The sequence below is a fragment of the Acanthopagrus latus genome, chromosome 19 (genome assembly GCF_904848185.1).
Source record: "Acanthopagrus latus isolate v.2019 chromosome 19, fAcaLat1.1, whole genome shotgun sequence".
Taxonomy (NCBI): Eukaryota; Metazoa; Chordata; class Actinopteri; order Spariformes; family Sparidae; genus Acanthopagrus; species Acanthopagrus latus.
The window spans coordinates 18658118-18685867 of NC_051057.1; the positions used below are offsets into that span (position 1 = coordinate 18658118).

The 27750-nt window shown below is 42.0% G+C and overlaps 1 protein-coding gene and 1 long non-coding RNA gene across 5 annotated transcripts in view; one reads left to right on the forward strand and one right to left on the reverse strand.

Moving 5' to 3' along the window:
- The first annotated feature begins 665 nt into the window (after positions 1–665).
- The window catches only part of LOC119008416 (protein disulfide-isomerase TMX3-like), a 35859-nt gene continuing 8774 nt past the window's right edge, over positions 666–27750 (forward strand). The window contains exons 1-16 of one of the 2 annotated variants that reach the window (XM_037078698.1): positions 687–789; positions 906–1017; positions 1108–1165; positions 2383–2422; positions 4219–4342; positions 5344–5389; positions 8492–8572; positions 9027–9126; positions 9383–9460; positions 9778–9844; positions 15639–15737; positions 18119–18176; positions 18370–18423; positions 22316–22372; positions 25808–25937; positions 27437–27505. In XM_037078698.1, the coding sequence (XP_036934593.1) occupies positions 4321–4342; positions 5344–5389; positions 8492–8572; positions 9027–9126; positions 9383–9460; positions 9778–9844; positions 15639–15737; positions 18119–18176; positions 18370–18423; positions 22316–22372; positions 25808–25937; positions 27437–27505 (861 nt within the window). In that variant the 5' untranslated portion in view covers positions 687–789; positions 906–1017; positions 1108–1165; positions 2383–2422; positions 4219–4320. Of the gene's footprint in view, positions 790–905; positions 1018–1107; positions 1166–2382; positions 2423–4218; positions 4343–5343; positions 5390–8491; positions 8573–9026; positions 9127–9382; positions 9461–9777; positions 9845–15638; positions 15738–18118; positions 18177–18369; positions 18424–22315; positions 22373–25807; positions 25938–27436; positions 27506–27750 lie in introns of both variants that reach the window. The other variant, XM_037078697.1, reaches the window with a different exon arrangement.
- The window catches only part of LOC119008417, a 102157-nt gene continuing 90172 nt past the window's right edge, over positions 15766–27750 (reverse strand). The window contains exons 4-5 of one of the 3 annotated variants that reach the window (XR_005071413.1): positions 26990–27127; positions 25947–26876 (exon numbers count right to left, since the gene is read on the reverse strand). This is a non-coding gene — a long non-coding RNA (uncharacterized LOC119008417). Of the gene's footprint in view, positions 18189–25946; positions 27128–27750 lie in introns of those variants that run through there. The other 2 variants (XR_005071412.1, XR_005071411.1) reach the window with 2 other exon arrangements.

Consider the following 27750-nt stretch of genomic DNA (forward strand, 5'->3'; position numbering starts at 1 on the left):
ATCGTTTTCTTTTCTTGGAGGAAAAAAAAAACCTGATGTGAAATATAATAATAATAATAAAAAATTCTGATCATGATCCTTTCCAGGACATTTTTCATTGATTTTTGGAAGTTATTTTTGTTTTCCCAGGAGAAAAAGAAAACAAATTCCTCATATTCATCAGACAGCAATAGTTAATAGTTACTACACAGATCCCATATATTAGTATTATTACTAGTATTTCTCTTTCCTGTATATGTATTATCTTACCTACAGTAAGTGAAGGACGCAGGCAGTGAAGCGGTTGGCCTGTTGCCCGTTATGATTATCTTAGAGCGCCACCTTGTGGTGAGAAACATGAATCAACTCCAGTGTCTCTTCATCACTCTTTTTTAATCTAACACACTTTGATGCATCTCATCTGTTTGATAACCAAACACGGTCAAATACTGAATAAAAAACGCAGGGCGCACATGTGGACCCATCAGATGTTTAAAGAAAAGCACTGACGTCATTCGAAAGTCAACATACATCGATACGTATATAATAAAGTGTTGACGTCAGACACTATAAGATCCTGTCCGCAGCAGTCTCAGGTGTGTGTGTGTCTGTGTGTGTTTGCTGTCAGCACTGAACCACCATTAAACAACGTGCAGCTGTTGGCGCCTGACGTCTCCAGCAGCCTGCGTGACCCCCCCACTCCCCTCCCTCCGCGCATGCGCACCACCTCCCGATTTAGCAGCTGTATTTCCTGCTTGCTGTTTCCACTCGAAGCGATGGCAGAAGTGAAAGCTTCCCTGTTTTGTGGAGGTACGTTCACCTTTTTTTTTTTTGTTTTTTTACCCCCTTATTTATTTTCTTTATTGCACATCATTCACGCTCAACACGAGACTCTACGTGTTAGCTTAGCATCTGTTTTGAATTAGCTCTCATAGCTCCTGCTGGTGAAACCCGAGAGGAAGAAGAAGTGAGGCACAGTTAGCTGCTAACTAGGATGCTTCAGCCAGCCAGTCAGCCAGTCAGTCATTCAGTCATGAGGTTTGAGGAGACACGGTGAATTTTAAAAAAAAAAAAAAAAGCTGGTGTTCAGGTTCGAGGTAACATGTGTCTCTGTTTCTCTGTCCTCAGTTGTAGCTGCTGTCCTCAGTTCGGCGGTGTTCGCGTTTGTGGAGGATCTAGATGACACGTAAGTGATGCTCTGCTTCAAAGTGTTCACCTTCCTGTGGCTGCCACAGCACAGGCGAGGACTTCCGAGTGCAGCTGCACACCTCATGTGGATGCAGTTCAGTTTCAATCTCAGTTTAAATCGCGGCTTTTATTTACCCCGTTGGTGGAAAAAGCATTTAATCAGTGTAGTTTAGCTGCTTTCTGCCTCTGAATGAGAGAGGGATGCTGGGAAATGTGTGCAGACATGCATGTGCAATACAAGTCAAATTCAATGTGTTGCATTGTAAACTAAAAACCTGTTTATTCAGTCTGGATTTTACACAGTGTCTTATGTTTATGCTTCATTTATTTTGTTTTTATCATAGCCCTGTATTCTTCTTACTATCATTTACATAGATTTTACTGTTTTTCATCTTATTTGTGATTATATTTATTCATTTCCGTATGATTTATTGCTTGTTTTCATCTTTTATTCTTTATCTAACATTGTTTTAACATTAAGTTTTGTTGCAAATTGCTGTGCATTAGTCTCTAAACCATTTCAATCACGCGTGAAGCATTTTGACTTGCTTGAAAGATGCCATATAAATTTAAGTTCGATTGCTTCATTGATTGTTTTTGCGGGGATCAAACATATTCCCAAAACACAGGATAAAAAATTAAGATATGTCACAGAATATACAAGTGAAACATTAAATTATCCAAAAAGTAATTTGAGATTTTATGTGTGAAAGGGGCACTATGTATTAAGGAGGTAATAATACAAACTGAGACATATTTGTCTTTTCATAACTGAATAAACAAGCTGCCCTCTCAGAGGAAAATACTGTTTGAACCTAGAAAGTAATGTAAACAAAGTAAAACAGTATTAAATGATGTTGTCCTTTAAACTCAGTTTGTTTATTCAGTAAAGTAAATGAATCGAGTTTGTTTAGGCATAAAAAATCAGTCAGAGAAGTGTCGGTGATCTTTCTCTTCTGATTTAAAATGTTATAACAGGGTTATTTTAAGCCGACAAAGATGGGGGTAGTCTTGATTTCCTCTCAGGTTTCCAGCTGCACAGAGCTTTTAAATTGGATGCCTTCGCTTTGGAAGTCTAGAAGAGATTGTATCTCGTGTGTTTGTAGCGTCCTCTAACATGAATGTTTTTGTAATCCGCAGGCTTCCACATACGTCAAACAGTAGCTGCTCTTTTGTCTCATATTCTCTGTTCTTATTCGTTCTTCTTTTTGACAGATTCAAAGACACCAGGGTGAACGATATCTGGCTGGTTGATGTGAGTCTAACATTAAACACACACACACACACACACGCGCGCGCCCAGTAAACCCAGTCTGGGTCCATTCAGCTGCGCCTTACTTTACATCCTGCACGCTACTGTCCGGATCATCCCTCGCGGAAGTGGCAGCAGGCAGGATGGGATGCAGGAAGGAGAGGGGCTGCTGGCAGGGGGCGTGCAGACTGTCCTCTGTGTGTGTGATTACTGAATGAGAAGTCATGCATGCCGGGCAAAGCCAGGGGGCTCGGAGGGGGTTTATATCAGAGTTTGTGTCTGGGTCAAATCTAAGCTGACTTCGCTCTCAGTTTGAGTTGTGGGAGTGCTCAGAGGTTCAGTTCAACCAGTGTAGTCACTCCGGGTGCAATGGCTAAGAAAAAGTGTTTTAAACAGCTAACGCTGATTTAGCAAAGGATCTTCTATTTCTTTCTGATCCGGAGTCAGTTTTTACATTTATTATGGCAGTGAGGTTGCAAAAACATCTTGTTTTAAGTATTGAAGCTCGAGAGATCTGACTCTATTTGATTTAATTTATTTCAGTTTATTGTCACTTCAGTGTCAGAATTGCTCGAATCTTGTGAAATCTGTCCTGCATCCAAAGACCTAACTTTACATTTCTGCAACAGTAAGCCGCTCTCTAACCCGCTGCACACTGCCTGACCAGCACCAAACGACAGACAGACACAGTTAGAGACTTGCTGCTGAGCATTGTGGAGCAATTAGCAGCTAAATAGCCAAATATTTCCTTTAGGAGTTGATGGAGACTAAAAACAGAGCTTCACTAGGGATCATCCTCCAGTGGGATTACGCCAGCTGTCACACCCATCAACATGTCATGGAGCAGAATCGGCTTTATTGGCCGAGTTTGTGAACACATACAAGAAATGTGACTGTGTTTTACACTGAGTTCAGTGTGTTACACATAAATAGACATACAGTTAGAAGTCAATTTAATCATGAAAATAAAGAGAGTTTGTTTATTTAGTTTGTTTAGACATAAAAAAAATAAGTCAATGAAGATCTTTCTCCTCTGATTAAAAATTGTTTCCCAAAACTACATAGTGCACCTTTATTATGGCCTCCACTACACACCTGTAAAGTTTTGTGGCAGTAGAAACAATTGCACGTTAACTGCTAGATGTGGGAATGAGCAACCATTTGCTTTTAACACTTTTCCTTATTAACCTAAAAGGTGACGATATGTCAGAATGTGTGTTCTCACGTATTTTTTGCTGCATCTGTGTAGCTAGAAAAAAATCAGTTGTCGCAGGTTTATGAAGCGTCTTAAAACGCTCTTCGTCTGGTCCTTATTTAGCAGCAGTGTATTTAAATTCCAGAGATTATACACAGTATCAGACAGTCTTTTTAAAAGTGCGATATAGCAACGGTTCAGCTCGAACAAAACTCGCTCTTATAACACTTCAAGGTCACAAACGCAGAGAGATGATACAATAATAAATGTGCGTGTGAATGTGTTAAGTGTTGTAGAGCGCCTTGAGTCATCGGTGGACCAGAAAAGAACTTTATGAATGTGAATCCATTTGCTGTTCCCAAGCGCCAAGCGGTCAAATAAGATGAAACTAAATGTGGTATTTTACCTGATGTAAGATGGATTGTAAGTGAAAAGAAACACTTTTGAATGTTTTAGTTCTTTTAAAAATCAGTCCTGGCACACATTCTTTATATTTCCTATATAAAGAAAGTTATGTTTTGTATGATTATACGTTAAAATGTTGACAGTACCTTGCACATGATCTGATGGTTATCTAATCTTCTCTTCTCTTGGTTATTTTCAGTTCTATGCACCCTGGTGCGGCTACTGTAAAAAACTTGAGCCGGTATGGCACGACGTGGGAGTCGAGCTGAAGACCTCCGGGTCACCGGTCCGTGTTGGAAAGATGGATGCCACGGCTTACTCTGGTGAGTAGATGACGAAGCTCTTTAATGTCGTCCTCTGGAGCCTGTTGGTCCCCCAGGTGATTATTCCATGTGCTGGAGACAAAGATTGAACCTTAATTGACTGTGTTGTTCAACAACATGATGATGCTGATGATGAAAGAGCCAAAAATAACGTTGAGGATTTTGAATGTTTTTCAAATATGTCTCATGTGATGTTAACATGATATCTCAGTATTACTATGAGTTTTTACTGCAGAAATAATGGAGTGAATATTTTATGCAAACTTATTTAACCTGGGGCTAAAAGCTCACAGCTGCATCACTTTCACTGTAATCGGTGCAACTGGCTGCACCGGGTGCCATGGAGACATTCATGTCCGATCACTCTTCTATTTATATATTTTATTTCAGTTTGCACAGCCCTTTTAAACAGAAATTGGTCATAAATCATCTTTTTTTTTTTTTTCTTTTGGAAATAAACTTATAACGATGTACAGGAAATGGCTCTTACAGGCAGTCTGGTTTTGAGAGTTTCTATTTTTGTTTATTGTTTCTGCTTTGATAACAGCTGACAGAAGAGATTCTAAAAACGGACTGGATGAAAGTAAATGAGCAATAAGAAGATGAGCGATGATTACTCAGTAATTTTACCCCTCACATAGCTCACTGTAGTCTGGAGATGTTAACTAACCCATATTAAACAACAGTTTGCATTACACAGCGCTGCAGGCTCCAAAAACTGAAGACACGAGAGAGAAAAAACGAAAGCACATCGTCTTGTATCCATGTACGCTGCAGGTGTGTCAGTTTAAAGACGCTTTCAGCTGCACGTTTGCTCTATGAGCGGTCTGCGTATGTTACGTGTTCGATGTAGCCAAAGAGTTCGCCTCAGAGTAAACAGGTCCAAGTAACTCCTTCCCCTTCCTTTTGTCTTTAAATGGAGGTTGTATTTTAAGATGACAGGATACTTAAAATCTTTTAGAAAAAGAGATGCTGAATGTATTTTTCTGTCTAAATTGCAGGAATGGCGTCAGAGTTCGGTGTCCGAGGTTACCCAACAATAAAACTGTAAGTGACGCTCTTGAGCTTTACGCCACAGTTGATTCAAAACTTGTCTCTGAAATTGCTGTAACTTCTATCTAGATTATGAGGTTTATTGAATTCCTTTTGGACCTGCAGGGTCTGTCATATTTCTGCTAATGCACTCCTTCTGTGAGGCTTCTATTGTTCAGTATGATGTAGCTGTATGATATAGTTCTTTACCACACTGTAGTCTTTTTTTCCCTTGAGGTTTATCCTGTCGAGATGACTTATTCATCAGGGAACGAGGTGTTGTTGCGGGTTTCTTGAGTGTTCACACCTTTCGAGCTTAAATGATATTATGTTTAACGCTCCCTGATGCTGCTAATTATACATTAATTGGTGGATAAACTGTGTTTTTACATTTGCCTCTAATATCTTACCTTTCTCAGGTATGTTTCGAATCACTTAAATCCATCTTGTGATCTAAAAGATTAACAAAACAGGTTTATTACTTTTTCCACCTGTAAACTACTCCAGCTGATTTTTTTTTTCTTTCCCATTTATCTCTTCTTTGAAGTGCAACCGACATTTTCATCTGAGATTAATGAGTTTAGGTAGACGCCAGCTGCTCTACAGCAGGGCTCATGTTGACTTGAGAGGAATGATCGTCTTACATTGCACAGTTTCCTCCATATATTTGAAACAGAATCATTTATCTGCGCGCCGCCATAATGGGCTCCCCATTTGGTTTCATCAGGCTCATTTGGGAAGCTGCCACAGGATCACGGCAGGGTTCATAACATTAAACCAAAAAAAGTGATGAAACATCCATCGAGGAACATGAGATACCTCCCCCCGGAGACAAGAAGGAGCCTTAATTTAGAGCTCTGTTTCCCCCGGAGTTCATTAAACCCTCTGGGCTGATGCAACCTTCGCAATCCTTTAATGCATTCGGCTTGTTGCAGGAAGCTCCAGCGGTTGTCTTGGCTGGGACAGTCTAAAACTGAGGTTTGTCTTTGCATTGGAGGTGCGATAGATAGATGGATGGATGGATGGATGGATGGATAGATGGATGGATGGATAGATGGATAGATAACTTAATTAATCTAACCTTATCTAACAAAAGACTTTTTCACACATCCAATCATAGCCCCCAAAACCTGCAAACACACTTTAATGTGTGAAAGTGATGAGCTTGACCTTCAAACTAGGGCTGCAAAATATTTCCACACTCAATCTCCAAATCATTATTTAGTCTCTTTGTTTATGCCTCTAACAAGTTTTGAGAGCCCCAGGTGATTTCTTCAGCTGTCCACAGATATTCTGTTTGCAGGGATGATACTCACTGGCCACTTTATTTGTTACAATGCATAAAAGCATCAGACTTGCTCAGACATCAGAATTGGGGGGGGGTGTGTGAGCTAAGTGACTTTGACGTGTAATGACATCTGGTACCAGACAGGATGATTTCAGTATCTAAGAAACTGCTGATCTCCAGAGCTTTTATGAAAAACATCCAGTCGGTGGCAGTTTTTCGGGTGAAAATGTTTTTTTTTTTTTTGTTTTTTTTTACGTTGACGAGAGAAGTCAGATGAGAGTTCTCGGATGGGTTCAAAGCTGACAGGAAGGCGACAGTAACTCAAATCACCGAATGTTACATCGCTGCTGTGAAGGAGAGCGTTTGAATGAATACACAATCCTGTTGGATCTTGAAGTGGATGGGCCGAGGCGGCGACACCGGCTTCCACTCCTGTCAGCTAACAACAGCGGGCACAGCCTCAAGCCTCAACAAAGTAGAAGACTGGAACACCGTGATCTGGTCAAACAAATCTCAGTTTTTCCTGCTGTTACATGCAGATGTCAGGGTTAGAATTAGAATTTTTGAGTTTAAACAGCTCTGGCAGTGGTGGCGGCTCATTGAAGACAATTTATATCATTTAGGCAAATAAATGTTGTTTCCCTCAGTAGTAAGAAACCAGCAAGACTTACTTTATTAATGTACACATTTTAATTACATATTGGTGGAATTTAAGTTTACACATCACAGCTCCAGATCAAATTGCTTTATAAAAACAAACAACTATAACTAATGTCAACTGTGTATTTTACACTTGAGATTGTTTCCTTACTTTTAGAATAGTAGACTTGTCATGGAAGATCAAACTTCCATCTTAAGCATCAGGAACATCCCTGGTTTGAGCCGACATGGACATTTGCTTTATGTGTTTCCCTTTATGGACACAGACGAACCGTTTTCTGTCGGCTATCTCTAGTGGGATTAACGCTCCCATGTCACAAAAGCACCTCTCATCTTAAGCTCCTTCCACCGAGATGAGATGACCTCGACAGTCACCCGATCTCGATCCAACAGAGCAGCCTTGCGATACGGCGTAACAGGCGATTCACAGCCTGAATCTCCAGCCGACAAATCCGCAGCAACTGCTCGATTGCTATCGTGTCCTCCAGCTCCTAGTTGAATCTGTGCCGCAAAGAATTCAGACGTAGTTATGAATGTGGTCAATCAGTGTCTTGTTCGATTAAACATCTGCACTTAGTTTTCAAAATGGTTGCTGATAGGGCTGAACACTTAATTAAAATGGAAAATTTGTCCAAATGCAATATCCAAATGTTTTTTGATAGAATGTGTCACAACACAGCATTATAAATAAATCATTGTGGTGCTACAGAGATGTCTTTGTCTACAAATCATGTCCTCCAGATGTAAGAGAATATCCTTCACAGACGCCTACAAACATCATCATTTTAATATTTTGTCAGTGAAAATATAGTGCAAAAATAATCGTTCTCACTAAAATCACTACTCGAATCATAATATCTGTCAAAATAATAATGTTCAGCTTGAGTTTCTGATTAAATTTCTGTCGATTGACAAATCGGATTTAATTTAAATCTAGCCTCTCTTTTTAATTTGTCCCCTTTTTAAAAGGTTTTTAAAATGTAAAGCAAAAAAAAATATGATGAAAGCAAGGTTCAATGTCACATGGATGATTTCCGCTTAATTTTATTCTCACGTGAATATTTTGCTCGTGTCTTCACTGCACCAAACACCTAATGCTACTGTGTGTTTTTCTCCAATTTAAAATATCCGCCTTTCACTCTTGTTTCGTTCCTGTCTCTCCCTCTCAGGTTGAAGGGTGATCTCGCTTACAATTACAAGGGACCAAGGACAAAAGATGACATTGTTGAGTTTGCCAACAGGGTGGCAGGGTAAGTCACAGCCTTCAGTCACCTCAAAAAGAAATGACATGAAACTGATAAATAAATGGAATTCCACTTATTTCAAAGGGAACACATGCTGTGTTAATAAGAACCTTCCAAGCCCGGGCTTATCAGTGCGGGCCATATTTGTTTCATAGCTGAGTGGATTCCTCCTCTGATGCTCCAGTTTAAGCCACTGTATCAACCGAGCCTGACAGATTTCTCCTCCTTGAGGGAAATCAAGCTAGATCCGTGACAGAGGGGCTGATCAAAAGCTTGGCTCCGTCTTGAATCCACGGCTGCAGGTTGTCGAATCTCCACTTGGTGGTGCCACAAGAGCAGAAATCAGGAAGCCAAACTGTTGGGAGTCCTTACATCACATCAGTGAGATTGTGCTCGTTAAAATTAACTAATCTCTGCTGGTTTTTTTTCCTCCTTTTTTTTTTTTTCCCCCCATATTCAGACCGGCAGTCCGAGCACTTCCCAGCAAGCAGATGTTTGAGCACATGCTGAAACGACACGACGTGCTTTTTGTGTACGTCGGCGGGGAGTCTCCCCTCAAAGTAAGCTCCATTTATGTCACCCAGACATGAATCAAGATTGCTGTTTCGTTCGCAGCTTCCTACTGCAACTGCTGCGATGCTAAAAGCCTGTATAGATTGAATGATGGAACAGCAGCAGGGCAGTTTCTTCTGACATCTTTCAACAGAGCAAATGTTGTATGTAATGCCTTTTATTGACTGCCCTCACGACTGTTGAACATCGGTTTATCGAAAAAGCTATTGTGCCCATGCTGAAAGACCCATTTTGCCGTTGCAGGAGAAGTACAACGACGTAGCCTCCGAGCTCATTGTCTACACTTACTTCTTCTCCGCTTCAGAGGAAGTCTTTCCAGAGGTAACTCTTTTGAATATGCAGCCTTTTGAGTCACAGGACAAAAGCTGAAATCATTATTTCATTGCACAGTAGCTTATTGATACTCTTCAGCTGATTTTCTATCCTTTCCAGCAAAGTTAAGTTCATAATTACCGTCTTTTAGCATAATCTTCCCATATATACTGTGCTGGATGTGCAGTATGCAAAAAGGTAGAAGTTTGTCGCAAAGCCCTGTTGCCACTCTTGTCCCACATTTTGCAGGTGCACATACACCCAGAGAGTAAAATAATGATTTATGGAACTTTGTCAGAATAAACTGTCTTTTGTGTTTTCCACAGTCAGTAACTTTGCCGGAGCTTCCTGCGGTTGTAGTCTTTAAGGACGGCGGTTACTTTACCTACGATGGTGAGTGCTGTGTTCCCATGTCTTCATGCACTTTTGTTCAATTAATCATAAAAAAAGACATAAGAAATTAATTAAGGAGCCAGCAGGGTGCCGCTGTGCTCTTGCTCCTCGTCTTCTTTCCCTCTTTCCTTTCCTACGCTCCTTGTTTTCTCTCGCTGTGTCCCTCTAGTTTTCCCATCCCTGCTGCTGTCCTTTCATCTTATGGTTATGGTTATGGTGTGCTTGGCCCATCAAAAAGCACCCGGGGTGCTGCCCACTATTGTGTGTGCGGTGAGACCAGTGATGTTGTGGCGGTTTTGTCTTTGGGCGGACGTGCATAGCAGGCCGGGGTGGATGGGCGTGAGAGACCACAGTTTCAGCCAAGCCTGGAAGCGTACACACAGGCATTTAAAGCTAAGAATTGAATCACTGAAGTGGCCGTAAAGAAAAATTATCATTTTTGACAGAAGGGTTCTGGAGGAGCTGGTTCTTTTCCAAATAAAGATGTAATTTGAAGCTTCTCACCGCAGTAACGTAAGTTTGCCGCCTCCCTTCAAGATTTCTTGTATTTTGCTGCCGTCGTCAGCCTCGGCCGGGAGGCGGAAGCGGAAGGGGAGTGCATCGAGGCACAGCGCCAACACAAACGGGCCCCAGTAGTGGCTATTAGGCAAGTTTGGTGCGCGGTGTAGCACCCGGAGAACAAAATCCATCTCCGCCACCGCCTGCGACCTCACATCCATCTGCTCCACATGAGCACTACGGAAGGGGGGCTTCGTGCACCAGAATTGTAGCAGGAGAGGCTCTTCACAGTAGACACTGATGACAAAAACTCCACACTCGGCTGAGTCCTCCAGGACCTTGATACGGAGGATGTGGTGACTGTCTAGCATTGCCATGGTGACGCCGTATTACACTTGTCAAAGACTAGGAAGGTGAGCAGCATTGCAAATTGACACGGTTGTGTCCATCCTCACATTCCCCTTTCAAGGTTTCCCTTTCCAACTGTGGAAGTAAAAACACCCTTACTGTCTGATACTGCTGCTGAAAACAGATGGAAAACAATCAGTGTTGCTAATTAAGAACTTACCTACAATGATGGCAAAAAAATGTCTCCGCTCTTGCCTGTTTTTGTATTTTATTTTTTTTTTACACCACCTGTGGTTTTTCGGCATCTGATTTGCCTCCAGCTGTGTCCTGCTGTGTCGGTCTCAGAGGACTGGCCTCACTGAAAAGGCGCTGACTGGATGCTGGATTAATGGATGAGGGATAAATAAAGACTGAGGCACCATATGTGTGTTTTTTTTTTTTTTTTATATGACACCCACTTTACATGATGTCCTGTCTGAACCGCTTCATCAAATGTCGTTTGCTTAAACTTCCGAGACACATTTGCATCAGCGGCCAGTGACGCTGTCTTATGGCAGAGTGTGACATTTATTCAAGTGTGTGTATGAATAACGCACATATTTTATTTTTTTACTAGCTGTATTATATTTATGTACCAGCTATGGAGGCCGGCAGCTCTCAGAGTATACAAGCAACCTTTATCACATCCCCCCTGGTACTTGTGTTTTGTGAAGATGCAGAATCAAAAAAACAAGCATTAGAAATTCAGCCCACATACAGGCCTGACTTGTTGTGTCTTTAAAGGAAACCACCGAGCAGAGCCACTCTGTCCCAGGTCGGCCTCTCGCTCTGTGTAAAACGATATTTGACGTATTGTTGTCGAGCTTTGATTGGTTTGCTGCACATCACAAACAGCGGCGTCCCCTTTTGATGAGCGCTGTTAAAATACAGTCCGGCACAGAGGTTCATGCATATTTAATAACTGAAATCCTCAGTTTTATACCGCTTAACAGGTCTGCACTGCTACTGCGCTTCAAGAGCTAAATGGTTTTTGATCATTGTCAGTGTGCAGTGAGACCTGCTGGGCTGGGAAGAGGAAGAAATATAATTATCATGTCGGTTTCTTGTTTGCAAAGAGGAATATCAAACATGTTTTGGAACGTTTATTCACATTGGTTAGAGGTTTTGCTGTTTGGCCTTGCCATTCCTTGTATGGAAAGGCTCATAACGCAGCCAGCTGTGAGGCAGAACTATTTTGCCTATGCTTATTGGGAGCACTTGAATGACAGGCTGATTAACACGTCCATGAATGTGGCGACAAGATGAGATCACACCCACAAAAAAGGTGATAGGACACTGAGGACACTTTGTGCCGGCACACATGGACAGTATTCACTTCATAGGTTATTTGAATCGGTAAAGACAGCGAGGTCAGCGCTGATGAAAAGTGTAATAACTGGTGTTTCCCCAACATGTAATATCCTCACTGTGTCATTATCATGTTGCTGAAGCTTATATTTCCGAGTTGTACTAAACGTTTGGATGGGATAACTCCACCACTTTGGTCCAGACTGAGCAGATTGCCATTAAATTTAGTACAAACATTCATGTTCCCAAGAAGATTAATGCAACTGGCATCAGAGAACCACTGACTTTTCCTGAACTAGTTTGACAAAAACTATTGGATGGACAGCCATGACATTAAGCTACAGACATTTGTGGTCTCCAGAGGTTGAGCTTTAGTAATTTTGGTGGTTCTTTTGCTTTTCATCCTCCGCCATCATCAGGTGGAAATCTGAATTTGTTAAATATTTTGGTTTAAGATCAAATACCTACAAAAAATAGTGACATTCATCCTCAGTTATATTTTGTGTTCAGTGGTAATTAGTGGCGATAAGCGTGCTAAAATGCTAAGCCATCTTCGGGACAGAGAGCTGATCAAACACATTCCAAAACAGATGAAGTATCAGATGAGGAAGAGGAATGTGCTGCAACATCACTTTTGTGCATGTCAGACAGCTGTTCCATTTAAAACTGTTGTTGCGTGTAAACACCATACCCAATTAAACAGTTGGAGGGAAGAGTGTTGTCCGTGCCATCGTAGCTATTGTTGTTTTCAAAGCATGCTGTTGATGGTATTTAGCTCAAGGCACCACTGTGTTCATGTAGAGACTCAAAGAGCCACTAGAAAGCCTGAAACCAAATTATTTGATTAATTGAAATTTTTACCCTTTAATGACACGATAGAGGAAAATACTTGGGCTTACCAACATTTATTACAAATCATCCTGAGGGGAGGAATCTGAAAATTAACCCAAATTGCCCTCATAGCTCCTCGTGCTTTTAGTTTATGTTGTTTTAAAGGCAGGAACACACCCAAACGTTTGGAACTGCACGGACGGTGTCTGGTCAGATTCAACTTGGAAAGTCTGAGAGTGTTGGAGGATTGGACACCATCGGATACTCTGAGTGGTTGTCTGCTAGAGGTTCAATGATTCAATCATTCTGATTGGCGGTGTGCTAGCGAATCATTGTAGTGTGTATGTGGGAGGGGCGGAAGTGGCGATGGTAAACAAACCACTTTTTCCCTCCTGCGACGTCTACGTATAATAACGAGCCCGAGAGCAGACAACACGACCATCAGCTCGGCCATAATGATCTTTCAAGTAATGTATTCCACAAACGTCTCCTCAGATCAAATGAATACTGAGCCAATACTGTGTGCGCTTTCTTCTTCTGTGATAATCTATGGTCGGCAATCGGTTCCGTCATTTCCTGTTTTCATGTTTTGGAATACTGGCATGAGAATAGCGCCACCCGATGTTAAGGAGACTCATTGCATCTTGTGAAAGTGCAGAATGTACACACTGCTGTGTAGCTGGCAGTCGTTGAGGCGGTATGTTTGAATGCAACGTCTCTACTGAATGGGTCAGACGAGAGGTAACAGAGTGGTCAGATAAAAGCAGCTGGCTGTTGGTTTGAGTCTGGGTGGTGTGTGGGCCCCTTAAATCTAACGAGATCTTCCACAGGTGTTTTCAAAAAATGATCTTCAGTGGAACATGGCAATCCATCCAATAGCTGTGAAGATTTTTCAGTCTGGGCCCAAGCAATGGACTGACTGGGCAACTAACTAAGAGACGATGCCTTCCCTAGTGCCACGCTGCTAAAATGTCAGCTAGCCAAAGTATGTTCTGTTATCAGTGTAGCAAGAAAGTGAGTTTTCTTTTCAACTTCTTGTATCATATGCTTTTCATCCTCCGCCAACATCTGAGTCTCACCCTGTTTTGAATTATCTTTGATGATGTTACCTACCTCCTCCACCCTCTCTTCTTTGTTTCCCCTCTGCGCTTTTATTTCTACACCATTTGCATCCTTCGTCTTGGAGGTCTTCTGTACCATTAACCTTCATCCTTGAGATGTGTCAGAGCTGCCTCCTCCCTCGGCTCACAGCTCTGACACTGGATGATCCTCGCTCCACCCACTGTCTGTTTCTGTTCCCCCTCCTGCCCCTCATCTTTCCTCCCTTGTCTCCCGCTGCGTGAACTCTGGGGCTGACAGGCTCCTGTAGGGCAGTATGGAGATTGCGAGCTCGGCGCCCATGAAGCGGCTCTGATTTGTTTCAAGGTGAAGCAGGTTCAGCCGGTGTAGAGGTTCATCAAGCTTTATGATCCCAGTATGGGGCCTTCAGCTCTACCTCCTCTGGGAGGAGAGAGTTGGGCAGCTGCATGCTGTCTGTAAAGCCAAAACATCTGTGGAGGGAAGTCTCTGGAAGCTCTCCTAGACTGAGTCAGCAGCCTAAACAACAATGCCGCCGTGCCTTTGCACAGTGGCAGCGCTGAGAAATGTAGTGCACTGCCTTAAGGTCGTTTTTGATTCTAATACTAGTATAAGTTACAGCCTTGGGGCTTTAAAAAGCGTGTTCAAGTTTTCGGTTGTCATGTTACTCTCAGCCCCTTTGGGGCCCTGCAGCTTAAGAACCATGTAAAAGTCATCAGTGTTGGTGTAATTACTGTAATAGCAGCAGAAAGGTCACGATAACTTATTAACATGTCATAATGAGGTTCCAGCTACATTTGACATCAATTATGAGCATCCTGTAGCCTCTCTCAGCCGGAGAGAACGGTGTTGTTTCAGCAGCTTCACGAACCCCCGTGTACAACTCTGTAGGGACAGACACGTTGCCTCCAGATGTTAGGGTAGAAACAACATGTGGTTCACATTCAGGAAGCAATCCTTTATTTTGCTCCTGCATAGTTATTTATTTATTTGTTGCACTTTATCTTGTGTTTTTGCTTTAATGCATCTGTTGAATTATGCATTGGCTCCAAATGTGTAAAAAATCTGCCAAAACTCTGTCCTGAAAATGAATGTACGTACGTGTGTGTGGAGAATAATTTACAAACCAAATGAAAGGCGTAATAGTTGTGAAAATGAGGTCAGGTGAGCAACTGCATCTATTGTGAATGAAAAATTACAGCTTTTTATTATTCCTGACAAGCGGCTACTTGATAAGTAGTGTATTAATCATTTACAGCGTGCTTTATGTGGACAATCCTGACTGAACAAAGTGTTTTCTCATTTGTGTCCCTGGCAACCAAACTGATACCATTGATTGTTTACCTCTGGATTGATTTCCAATCCGCCTCGTGAGTCACAATCCATCGTGCTGTTTCACACCCAAAATAGCCTCTCGGGCTACTTAACCCTCTGTCACAACCATTTCTGATCATTGTATAACAGACCTCTGTCTATGGATGCGCAGCTTGTGTCCCGATCTTTATTCTCCAGAGAGTGCACAGGTGGTAAACACTGTGATCTTCTTACCATCCAGGCATCAATACGCAGCTCCACTTTGCTTTTAATATAGACAGGCTGTGTGCTGAATGTCAATGGCCTCTTTTTTGTGTGTGTGTGTGTGTGTTTGTTTCTGGTTTCTGCCTCTGAACATTTCTGTCTCTCTGTGTTGCAGAGTATGAAGACGCTAGTTTGTCATCATGGGTGAATAAGGAGCGCTTCCAAGGATACCTCCAGATTGATGGCTTTACGTTGTATGAGCTCGGAGAAACAGGTGGCGTATGCATAAATTCTCTCTTCCAGAATTTCTTCTTCACTTTCAAGTTGCATTTTAGTTATTTTTGGGCCTTTTTTAACTACGTTTTATGTGTGTTTCTCTCCAAAACGATCATGACTTGTTTAAATAACTATGAATAATTTATAAGTGCAGTTTAATTAAAGGGCTGCAACAAAATATTATCATTATCAATATTCCAATGTCCAAGGCTTCATCTTGGCAGACTAAGCTAATAGTCGGCTGACATTATATCAGATTTTCACTACATCATTCTTGATATTTATAATATAATTATATATAATTATTTATTATTGCAATATCAATAGATATTTGAAACATCTAAGATATTTATGATTCATAAATGAGCAGAATCTCTTGTCTCCTATGTACTTTTAATGATTATGGAGCCAAACTTGCTGAGAATCAGCATATGTCATGTGAAGTGCATCAGCGCTGTGCACACAGCTTTGCTCAGCCTGCCCCCTTAATTCCATGTCACAGTAAAGTCCCTAATATTTAGCTTCCCACCGCCACATATCCAATCTACCACAGATTGACTTTGGGATTAAAAATCAGTCATTTTACAGCAGCGCCTGTCGACAGTTCCTTGTAAAGACATCAAGTGTTAATTGACAGAAGGAAATCCCTCCAGATTTAGACCATACTTTATTTACATACACTTTTCTCTCTCCAGGAAAGCGAGCAAGTGAAATACACAGTGTCTCTTTTAAAGGCAGTAAATAGAAGCTGCTGTGTGCAGAGAAAGCTGTGCTCTCTAACATTAGACACAGTATTTTAGCTATTTATGTGCAGTTTACTGAGAGCCGGTGATGCCCAACGGTTGGATTTTACTTACATTTGTCGCCGCTTACAGTCAGTTCCTGACCCATTTACAGCACATTTGCTGCTTAGTGTTGCTAGTTCTGAACACAAAAGAGTCTGTAAAGCATCTTAATTGGATAAACCCTGTGTGACTGATTAAAGAGGACAGAGTCTGAGGATTCAGTCCGGTACAATAACTTAGCAGAGTTCAGATTGAAGAGAATTTGCGAAAATAAATAGAAACAGCCTCGTCTCTGAAGTCTTTTTAGTTAAGTATCAGGTTTCATGCACTTGGTCTTACTGTGTGGTGGTGGAGTGATGTTTAATAGCAGACCTATTATGCTTTTTTGTTTGTTTACCCTGTACTTCAGTGCTTTATGCAGGTTCCTGTGCATGTAAAACATCTTGAAAGTTTAAAAAGTCTCTCCAACATAATACACAACTCCTGAAAGTCCTTCGCAGTAGTCCCGCCTTTTATTTCCGTTACTTTGTGACATCACACTATGTCACCATGTCGCTATATTTGCATAATTTATGACTGGCGGCAGGTTTTGTATGCTGGAATTCATTTAATGGAGCTGGTATGTTGCTGTTAGCAGTGGATGATCAGGTGTGTCGGGACTGAAACAGAGTGTGGGGAATGTAGATGTAGAAGTAGAAGTAAACTGACTGAGTAATTTGAGCATTAAAGCATGTAAACCTATTGTAGTAGTGACCCAACGTAAGGGTAAAATATCTCCTTTAATGTTCTCAAAGCTCCGTCACACTTATCGTAGGTCGTGCTGACTCAAAACTCTAAAATACAAGGCGTCTATTTATTGGTCAAAATTCAAATTCAAGGGATAGAACAGACAGAGGTGAAGATTAGTAGGTGATTAAAGCAGAAATTATTTATTAACAGTTTAATAGTTGTATTATATTCTATGGTGTATCTGGTTTTCAGACATATTATCCTCCATCTGCCCCTCAGGAAAAGCCTCCAAATGCTCAAAGTACAAAACTCTAAAATAAAAATCACTGCAAATGCTCAGTGAAGGAACATTTATAATCACACACACAAAAAAAAATGTAATTTGTCTCTCACCATGATGCCAGAACGTCAGCTGTCTTTACATAACCTCAACCTCGACACATCACCACCATCAAGAGGCCACCAGGGGGCAGGCTGGTACTCTCGTCCTCATAACAAGGGGGTTCAAGCCTCCAACCCATAAAAGTCTGAATAACAGACCTTTTTTAGTAACCCTTTTTTTTTTAAGTAGCCCTTTTTGTCATGTTAGTGGGTTCGGGTTTTGGATGGCACCAGAATAGCTCTTCTACCAGAAAGTGACCACTTGTTTCCTGTTAAACCAACTAGAAAAGCCATAGCTAGTAGCTCAGTGTTTTTGAGTGATGAATGAATAAAGGGCTCCCGGTGACTCGCTCTTTTCTCTTCCCCGGTGTTGAGGGGTGATTCGTCTCCTCCGAAGCCTCTTATCTGCCCGTCTATTGTCTTCTCAGCCTCTCTTTGTTGTGCGTGTGATTGTGATTTGTAATCCCTGTCCTGCCACCTCCAGGCAAATTGGTGGTGATTGCAGTCATCGATGAGAAGGACCCCAAAGAAGAGAGTGGCAGGTACAAAGAACACTGGAATTAAAAAGCACGGCTCTATATAAATTACACCCGCAGTTACCACAAAGTGCACAGCTCTCAAATACAGATAAGACTGTTATTGTTTGGATGTTCCCACAAATTGCAGGCAGCAGCTTTAAAAAAAGGTTAGACGTTGACTTATGTGGTATTTCACTCTCTTCTCATTTGCCTTTAGATTAAAGACCTTGATTCAGAGGGTGGCGAAGGAATACAGAGAACTTTTTAACAGGTAAGGCACGGATACGCGACGAGCTGAAACGATGAACATCCAATTTATACATTTATTCTGGGATGGCGGTTTCACCGGGGAGCGCCGCCTGTCTATTCGCGAGCAAGTGTACGCCTTTGTCAGGGCACGTCTGTTTTCGTCGAGGTTCAGCAGAAAGGTAATTATGCAAAATGTCAGCTTCCAAATATAGGTGTTCTTTTCAGCCGTCACTCAAAAACTCAGCTCGGTTCGTATTAATGCAAAATGTTCTGTTTTCTCCAACAACAACCGGCGGAGATGGGATGTTTATGTTGTGTACCACCTTGCTCGACCTGCTCTGTTGCTGGAGAGGAACCAATTAAACAAGGAGCTGAATACAAAAAGGAAACGCACTCAAAGTCTATACGTGTTTGTTGTTATTTTTTGCTGTTACTGCACAGTAAAGGGGATGGTGGGGGGGAAAAACAAGAGATGATGCAAGAACACAAGACACCCAAAAAAAAAAAAAAAAAACCCCACTCACGTGAAGCTCCCGCGTGCTGCAGAACACGCGCTCAGCCGAAGTGGCTTGAACTCAAATCAGCTGTAAGCTCGCTTGTTCTGTATCCAACCCTCATCTCTAATAACTCCCAGCAGGGGCGACGAGATGATTACCTCAAAAGGATTAATCAGTAAAGAAAAATCATTATGTTGTGCTCAAGTTGCTCACTCTCCCTCATCATTGACAACTTTGCTTCATCACATAGATTTCTGCTTTTGAATGAAGAGGTGTATCTCAAACCGCCGTGATCAAAGTGTTTCCCGCTCACCACGCGTTCCCCATTAGGGCTGATTGAATTACACAGATCCCTATCATCAATTAGACTGCTATCCGCCGCACTACCCACTGCTGCGTTTTCTCTAAAGACTTCTGAGTTTGAGATCCCCACTGTGATCAGAGCCGCCTGCAGCGTTCTAACGCACCTAAACTGTGCTTGTAATTACAAGTCGAGGGCTCGACTGTCGCCCCCGGTGGTGGGCGGAGGCAGCGCGCGGAGTCAGCGGGACCGTAGGTGACGAGTGACGTTTGAATGAGCCGTTTGATGGAGTAATAAATGTCGTGGTATTCAGCTCGCCCACCATTTGTATCTTTTTGACAGAACAATGGCTGTAAATCTCAGATCTGAGAGAGAGAGCGCGAGTCTCTGTGTGCGTGTGTGGGATAAAAGGCACATACCTACATGTGCGCAAATTGCACTTGTGGGAAAGTCGCATTTTGTCAGTTAGAGGGTGTGTATTGGGTTGAAATTCTGCACCAGTCATTATTGTCTTGGCTTTTATGTGCCAGCTGTGGCACAGAAGCCTGTTGCAACAAGACCATACAAGCAGCCCTGTCACACACAGTTTCTGCACAAACTGAATCCTTTGAGTCATTACTTTCTGTCGGTAGATGGTCCTGGATCCCTGGGTTTCAGATGGTATTCACCTTTTGAGACATTTCTTTCTTGGCTGAGAATGCTTTTAGAACACGTCAGGGCTGCACTGATGAATATTTTTATGGTTTCAAACGTGAACCCACAGAGGATTATGACTTAATTCTGCGGTTCCTCTCAGATCTTAAGAGTTCTTCTGTCTTTTTAGCTCATCATCTTTGGCTCTGCTGTCTGAAACTTTAGGCTGGAGATATACTTGATTTGTAACTACACATCACAAACCACTACCAATACACATTGCTGGTTAGTGGAAGATACCACTGGGTGGTGCACCAGAGAACTCAGTCAATGATTGTAGTCCCTGCTGCTATTGACCCCTGACCTGGTCATAATCCCCATATTGTCTCTACACTGCACCTGTAGTTAATGTGTCTATTCCATCTTGCAGATGCTCAGAGTTAATTTCTGTGTGCAAAGATGCTCCAGACCGGTGCAGAATACCGGAGGCAGCCATCATGTATACGTAAATGCATGGTTAAAAGTAAACCTTTTAATGGGAGCTTCCTTCACTGGCAGCCGAATATGACTGGTCCTTGGACCACTGTTGCTTTGATAGATAAAGTCTTTTGTTTATTGTCCGGTGGAATCAGAACATGCTACACTAGCACTGTTTTTTTAAAAATGGCGGTCATTATCATTATTAGTCTGTCCTTGATAACGATAAACCCGCCCCCAACCCATGACATAAGCAGCTCTTTGATCTAGACAAAGCTAGTTTTCCTGGTCAAGAACCGGTTCTTTGGCTGTAGAAATGCAAAGTACTGGTCCAAGATTAGGCACTGAAGCCGACCATGACAGTTTTTGCATCTTCATTTAGCAGATAAAGAGCCAGATATCAAACAGAGCTAAATTGATGCCAATGTTGTGTTTGATAACATGTTTGCTTTGTAAACTTTGTAAATCGTCTCATATAAATAAAAGAATATCTTACGGTGGCTTTGAATTTGAAAATGTTCAGCTACCCATCAGTGATATCTTCAAAAACGACAATACAATGCAAACCAGAAGCCTTCTTGGAAAAAGGCACATTTTGAAACACATGCCCTTGATTTGAAAGAATCACAAGAAATATTACAGGTAGTATCTTTAAGTTTGGAGTTTATTAATATTGCATGTGTGATTTAAATCCTGTCCAGAGTGAATGTGTGGGTGATTTTTCTCCCCACAGCCTCGTATTTATTATAGCTCCACAAACACACAGTTTATTACATGATCAATGGTTGTTCAATAATTAATTCCTTTCCACAAAACCACCTTGTATTTTAAAGTTCATCTTTGAGAGCTTAAAGCCTGCCGGTGACAGCAGCATCATGAATATTCTCATGAACTGTCCTCTATGATTTAGCCGTAGCTCTGTTGCCTTTCACCTCCGCCACCACTGTCCCTGGAATATACTGTACTTTCTTCAGAAAAGCACTCATGTCCTGACCCGACACGACCAATAATATCAACAACCCCTTTTCAGTTTGCTTGAATAAACAACAGTTCCAGCGGGAATGTTTAGTTAATCATCCAAACTCTCCCAACTCTGATAGTATTTACAGGAAAAGTGTGTTGCTCAAGTTTCTCAGCTAGTTACTCACCCCGTCTTGGCCGGTCTGCTCAGCCGGCTGGCCAAGACGTGTCAGTGTGAGCAGGAGGATGGAACCGGCCTGTAAATATTTAAGTGATCGAGTAGGCAAAGAATTAGTTGCAGAGAAATATAGTTTCCACATCACATTTTGTGTCCCCAGCAGTCTTGTGCTGAGCCCGAGCCATAAACTCAGACTCGGGCTGCAGCTTTGGGCGCAAAAGTCACACACTGACTTTTTGATGAGCTGTATTCCCAGTCTGGCCGCGCTATTGTCGCCGAGATTATCACTAACACCGGCTGATTTTATATTGCATCCACTAGATTTATTATACAGTTCAGTCTCTTCATAATCATGTCGTTGATATAAGCGCAGGAAGTATTGTGCAGCACCCCGGGGACAAACGTGCCAGATGTAGCTATGATTCAATATGAATATAATATATATGTAGAGGCCCCCTATAATCAGTCATTCAGCAGAAGTCACAAGCTTCCCTGGACTTCCACCACCACCCCCTCTTCCCTGAATCTACCCCCAATACACTTTGCTCAGATGTAGTGCAGCACAATGAGATACAAATTGAATTCCTCCTCCTGCCTTATCATTTTAGATAAATCACCTGAATCTTTTTCTGTGGCAGGGAAAGATGAGAAGAAACATGAGACTCCATAGGAAAAGGGGGCTTATGGGAATGTTTTATTTCTTCCTCCAGTGGTGAGAACATGCGATTTTTGATTCAACTGGGTTTCGGGAAAGTTGGCGTCCCAGTTTGTTCGAGTCTTCTGAGACATGGGGGGAATCTTGTTTTACTCTATTGTATGCTGTTTCTCATGCCACCTGATTTTTTTTTTTTGTGTCTTGCCTCCTCAGAGACTTCCAGTTTGGCCACATGGATGGGAATGACTACATTAACAGCCTCATTATGGGGTGAGTGTCTCGCAACGCAAGCTCACCTCTCTCTTCTCACATCACCCTCCTCTTTTCTCCACCTCATATTACCTGCTGTCAGCTACTTAACCAGGTCTGAACTGACTTGTATTGCCAGCCTCCGCCATTAAAGATGCTCTCGTGTGGAGAAGTCAATTACACAGACAGACTGCCATCTCTTTTCTTTTCTAGCGTTCTCGGAAATTTTAACCACCCCCTGCTGTCGCGAAAAAGAACCACACGGGCTCCCACAAATCTTCTTGTTAGGAGCATATACGAGGACTGTATGGATGAGGGCCACGCATGGATTATATCTATCGCCGTCATGTGTTTTTAATAGCGCGTCAAAGAGCAGCACTAATGATGCGGAGAGCCCTGCTGCAGTCGCCGAGGCCCCTGCAACTGACATCCCACACTTTTAATTAGACAGAACCCCACAAGTGTTACAGGCCAGCATGGCTGTAGCAGTTGGCTTGTGTGTTTTGCGTCCGCGATCACACAGCATCTAATTATGTGTCTTTTGTTCAATGTTTGTGTGAGAATCTGTGAGCGTAACAGACCGCTACAGGATGTTATTTTAATTTGAGCACGCTATTGTTTGCATGAGGAGATTATAGCAGACATGGTCTCCTAAGTCGTGTGTAATTAAAAGTGTTTCAGTGAGTACAGTAGACGTTTTAGAAATGACTATGTTCAACCGTCTAAAACCCCGGTGCATGGCTGAAATTAGACAGGCGGGTGTTTATATTTAAGGATAAAAGAGGTGATTAGCCTTCCTAATTTTGTATGAGTGCACACAATATGTATTTCTTCGGGTTTAACAGGAGTGAATTTGGCCGCAGTAGCACAGGATTAATTGCCCTCCTTTGAGGAATGAAATCCTGGCCTGTCAATGTCCACTAATTCTCTCCCTTAGGAGAGCCATGGAAATAAATCTGATGGCTTTTTATCCCTCTTTCTGTCATCACAGCGATTACTGTGTTCTGGCAGCAGTCTGTCTGGCGTAAGGCCGCCCCTGCTTTCACCAGCGGCACATAGACACACATATAAATACACACACACACACTACATGAGCCACTACTCTAAGCCCGAGGCTGTCTCTGCCTCTGTTTAAATGTAGGATTAACGCTAACCCCTTATATGGAATGCATTGTGGGCTGTGGAGAAACTTAAAAGGGATGTGAGGTGACTGAAAAGTCTGTGTGATCATAGAAGGTGAACTGGAAACATTATTATTATTATTATTATTATTATTATTTTTTAATATGTTGACTGGAGATTGTTTGTTTTGTAGAGCCCAATAAATGTATTGTGGAGGTCTTGACTCGCACACAATTAAGTTGATTTCCGTCAGCGTCCATGACGCTATTGTTTTAATGTTTTAATTGCAAAAATCCAGGATTCTTTTCTGAAGGGGCAGATTGGATTAAACATTCAGTTTCTATGTCCACGTGAATATAGAATGTTTCCTGGACACACTGTGATAGTCATTATCACAGTTTACAGTTCAGTTTTTAATTAAGAGCTCTCATGTTAATTAAAGCTCAGAAAATGCCTCTGGTAGCAGTAATTGAAAAGAAAACTTTGGGGAAAAAGGACTCATGAAATGCTGCTAATGAGACGGGGTCCCATTTAGTTAGTTTGAAAACAACAACAACAAAACGAACGAGTAAACTTTAGAATGTTTTCAGTGAGTGTTCTTTTTAAAATTCAGTCTTCACCTGGATTTGATTTGTTTTTAAACACCTTCTGTTTTAATTAATACTTCTAACATATTGGGTCAGATGAGAAGAACGATGCAACTTACATGTCTCTTCGTCATGCATGGAGCTAAACCCACATTGTAGGCTTACAGCAGTTTAGCATAGCACGTTAGCCAAGATACTGTTTGTATTAAGAAAGGAGATGCAAGACAGTATTCGGTGAGGTTTAGAGGTGCTTGTAGAAGTATTTTTTTAACTTGGGAGAGCGCTAAGCTAATCAGCTAGCTAGCTGCTTCCAGTCTTTATGCTAATGTAGGCTAACGGCCTCCCAGCGCAAGCTGTAAAGCCAACGCACAGACATGAGCATAGTATCAATCTTCTCATCTAACTCTTGACAAGAGGAACTATTCCTTAAAAAAAAAAACGGTAAATCCGTTCAGTTGTATGCAGGCTAACAGGCCTTTTGGCTTTAGCTCCTAATATGATACACAAATATATGAGCGCTGTTGATATTCTCAATGATTTTTCCCAATGTCAGTCTGTTCCTATGATAGTAAAAAGTAAACATGGCTAAATTTCTGTGTTTTTAAATAGAAAGACATAAATAATTAGCTTGAATTATATGGCAGCTGTTTTCACTTGCAGAAAGGAAATGACTTAAATGTGTATTTTCTCCCAGCTCCAATTCTATGGAGTACAGTATATGACCCTTCATTATGGGCATCAAACCCCCAGTAGTCCCCACTCGCAGAGGTGAATAGGCTAATCCATATTTATTTTAAATGGGTGCCATCTGTTGGAGTAGGCTGGATGTCAGCTGGAATGCGCAGTCAGAGAGTGTGTGTGTGTGTGTGTGTGTGTGTGTGTGTGTGTGTGTGTGTGTGTGTGTGTGTGTGTGTGTGTGAGCACATGTGATTGCAGCTCAGCTGGACAGAGTAGTGAGGCATTGATGACTCCACTGCGTGGACGTGTGTGTGTTTGTGCTCCGGCTCTCAGCCGGGTGGTGCACTGGGACAGTGATGGATACGTGTGCTTGTGTGTGAAATTTGTTGCCAGGTTGAGTAACACGGCGGGGATGTGAGGTGGCACCACTGTGATGGAGTGTGTGTGTGAGCGTGTGCGTCTAAGTGCTAGGATACCTTATCTAAGTCAGGGTTTGGTGTTGTGCAAGAGGTGTGAAAGAGGGATTGCTTGTTTATATGACCTTGTTCGTTATCTCACTCCGCTGTGTAATTCCTCCGCTGATTTGTGGGAGTAAGTCGGCTCTATAGTGTGCGGTCTGTGTTTCCTGCAAGATCACCGGACTGCCAAGCCTCACTGTGTATGTGGAAGTCTCAGCATGTATGCAGAGTTGCTTTCTTCTGGACTCCCTGCGATTCACTTGTCAGCTGTAATTTGTAAAGGTCTCTTTAACTGTGACCGGCACAGGCCCATAAAGCCCCTGAGTTGCACAGTGTTTGCATAAAAGATAGAAGAAATGCCAGTCTGAGGAAAAAGGCGATGCAGTCTTGGCCTATTTCAGACGGAAAAAAATCCTCTCTTTGAAATGGGGGCCCATGGGAGAAGTTAGGTTGCTCTGAGTACAAAGGGGTTTGTTTATCTCAGTATTGCATTACGATTTGTTCTTTTACCAAATCACAATTTGTTCCCGTCTAATGATGCGCTTTGATAATGGCAGCCCAAGGTGCCGAGGTTAAGACGATTAAACGCTGCGCTTCTTTCTTTTTCTCAGCGAGGTGACGGTGCCCTCTGTTATCATCCTCAACACATCCAACGAGCAGTACTTCCTGCCCAGTGAGCCGATTGAGACCATGGAGCAGCTGGTCCAATTCATCAACGGCGTTTTGAACGGTTCCGCACAGGTCCAACATCTTCTCCTCCTCCCTCCTTTCCTCTCCTGCTTCTCTGTTTATGCATTCAGCTCAGTATAGCTCTTTTCCCCCTCCTTCTCCTTGTGTTGTACCATTGTAATCACACCAGTAGTCTTCATTAATCAAGTATGTTGCCTCGCATTTTAAGTCCCCCCCGGAAAATACTTTCCCCAGATGAGGTATTTTTGCAATCTCCCCTTGCATGTTTAGATTTCATATTGCTGTCCTTTCTGAATAGATTATCTCCAATAATTCTGTCCCTGAGTCAAACACTGAAATTACTACACGACTCTGTATTGTAGTCTAATCTGGAAAAGAAATGTCACTGCCCGCCTGGTACAACACTAGAACAGCATAAAGTCACCAGATGTATGAAACCATAAGCCAAACAGCCAGAGGTCCTGTCCTTCTTTTTTTTTTTTCCCAAGAAAGGTCCAAGCTATTTTTTGCTTGGCATAACAAACCACCTCCCACCAAATAAACAGCAACAGAAACCTCCATGTTTCTGCAGTCGGGTTCCTGCCAAGGCCTGGTTTCAACCTTTTTGTTGAAAGTCTGACAGGAGGAGACCCGAGGCTGCGTTGTGCTTCATGTAGAGATACATAGAAAACATGTGCAAATGTAAGACCATGCATACATTTTTTTAAAAAAAATAACAAAAGTTACTACAAGACTGCATGGGTGTTCTCTTTTTCTTTTATTTTGTGAAATGTGGAGAGCTGAATTTTTACCCGGGCATGACCAAAATTCTTGAATATTTTTTTTGTCTTTTCCATAAAAAGCATGAACATGAAGCATGAGCCAGCCAGAGGGAGACACAATTGGCAGGCTGTGGCTTCTCTCCTGCAGGTTTTTTTTTTTTTAATGGAATTGATAAAAAGGTGCATCTCCACTGATTTCGCTGGCTTCAGTTTCCTCCATCCTTTACTCCTACGCAATTAAGAAAGAGACACCCCAACAACATAAAAATGTTGGTAAAAACTTCTCACCCAGCACAAGCATCTGTGCAACAGCTGCTTCCCTGAAAATCATGTTGCGCCCACCTTCAGCTCGTTCACAGAAGTCCTGCTTAGTCACAGCTCACTAATTGGCCATCCTGATGAATTAGTGTCGGGGCAGATCACTCAATGGTGGCCCAGGTGCTGTTGCCAATAAATGAGCTCTCTGGCAGAGTAGAACCGCTGAACGGTGAACAGAGAGTCGGACACATCAGATAGTTTTGTGCAGGGAAGCGGTTAATTAAACAATATTTTAAATGTGTAGGATGTACCAACTGGATACCCGAGGCTTCGATCATTCTGTGAGTGCATTGCAAGAGTAGTTGTTATTGATATGTAGATAATTGTTCTGTTATTTAGGGATTGTCCTCGATAATTGCATCAAATTGTACAAACGTAAGAATGGATTGAACCTGGCAAAAGTACAACATGAGTGCCGGTTAAAAAAAATTGGGATAGACTAAACGCAGTAACTCTTCTGTCTCCCTGCAGGCGTATGGAGGTGACGGCTTCATTCAGAGGATCAAACGCGTGGCCTTCGATGCCAGATCCACCATTATGGTAAGTTTATGAGAGTTCATACAAGAATAAAATTAAGAATATCAACATAGAAACATAATATTGTTGAAGTTCAAAATACGCAGTAAGTAGTGTGTCATATTGATATTGTCAATAGGTTTAAATTCAGTAAGCTAAAAACAAGCTAGGCTACCATATATTGTTATAATAATCATTCATGCAACACTCTTTTAGTATTAGTTGGAGGTTATTACTAGTAGGTACTTCAGTTAAAGCTGCAACAAGCT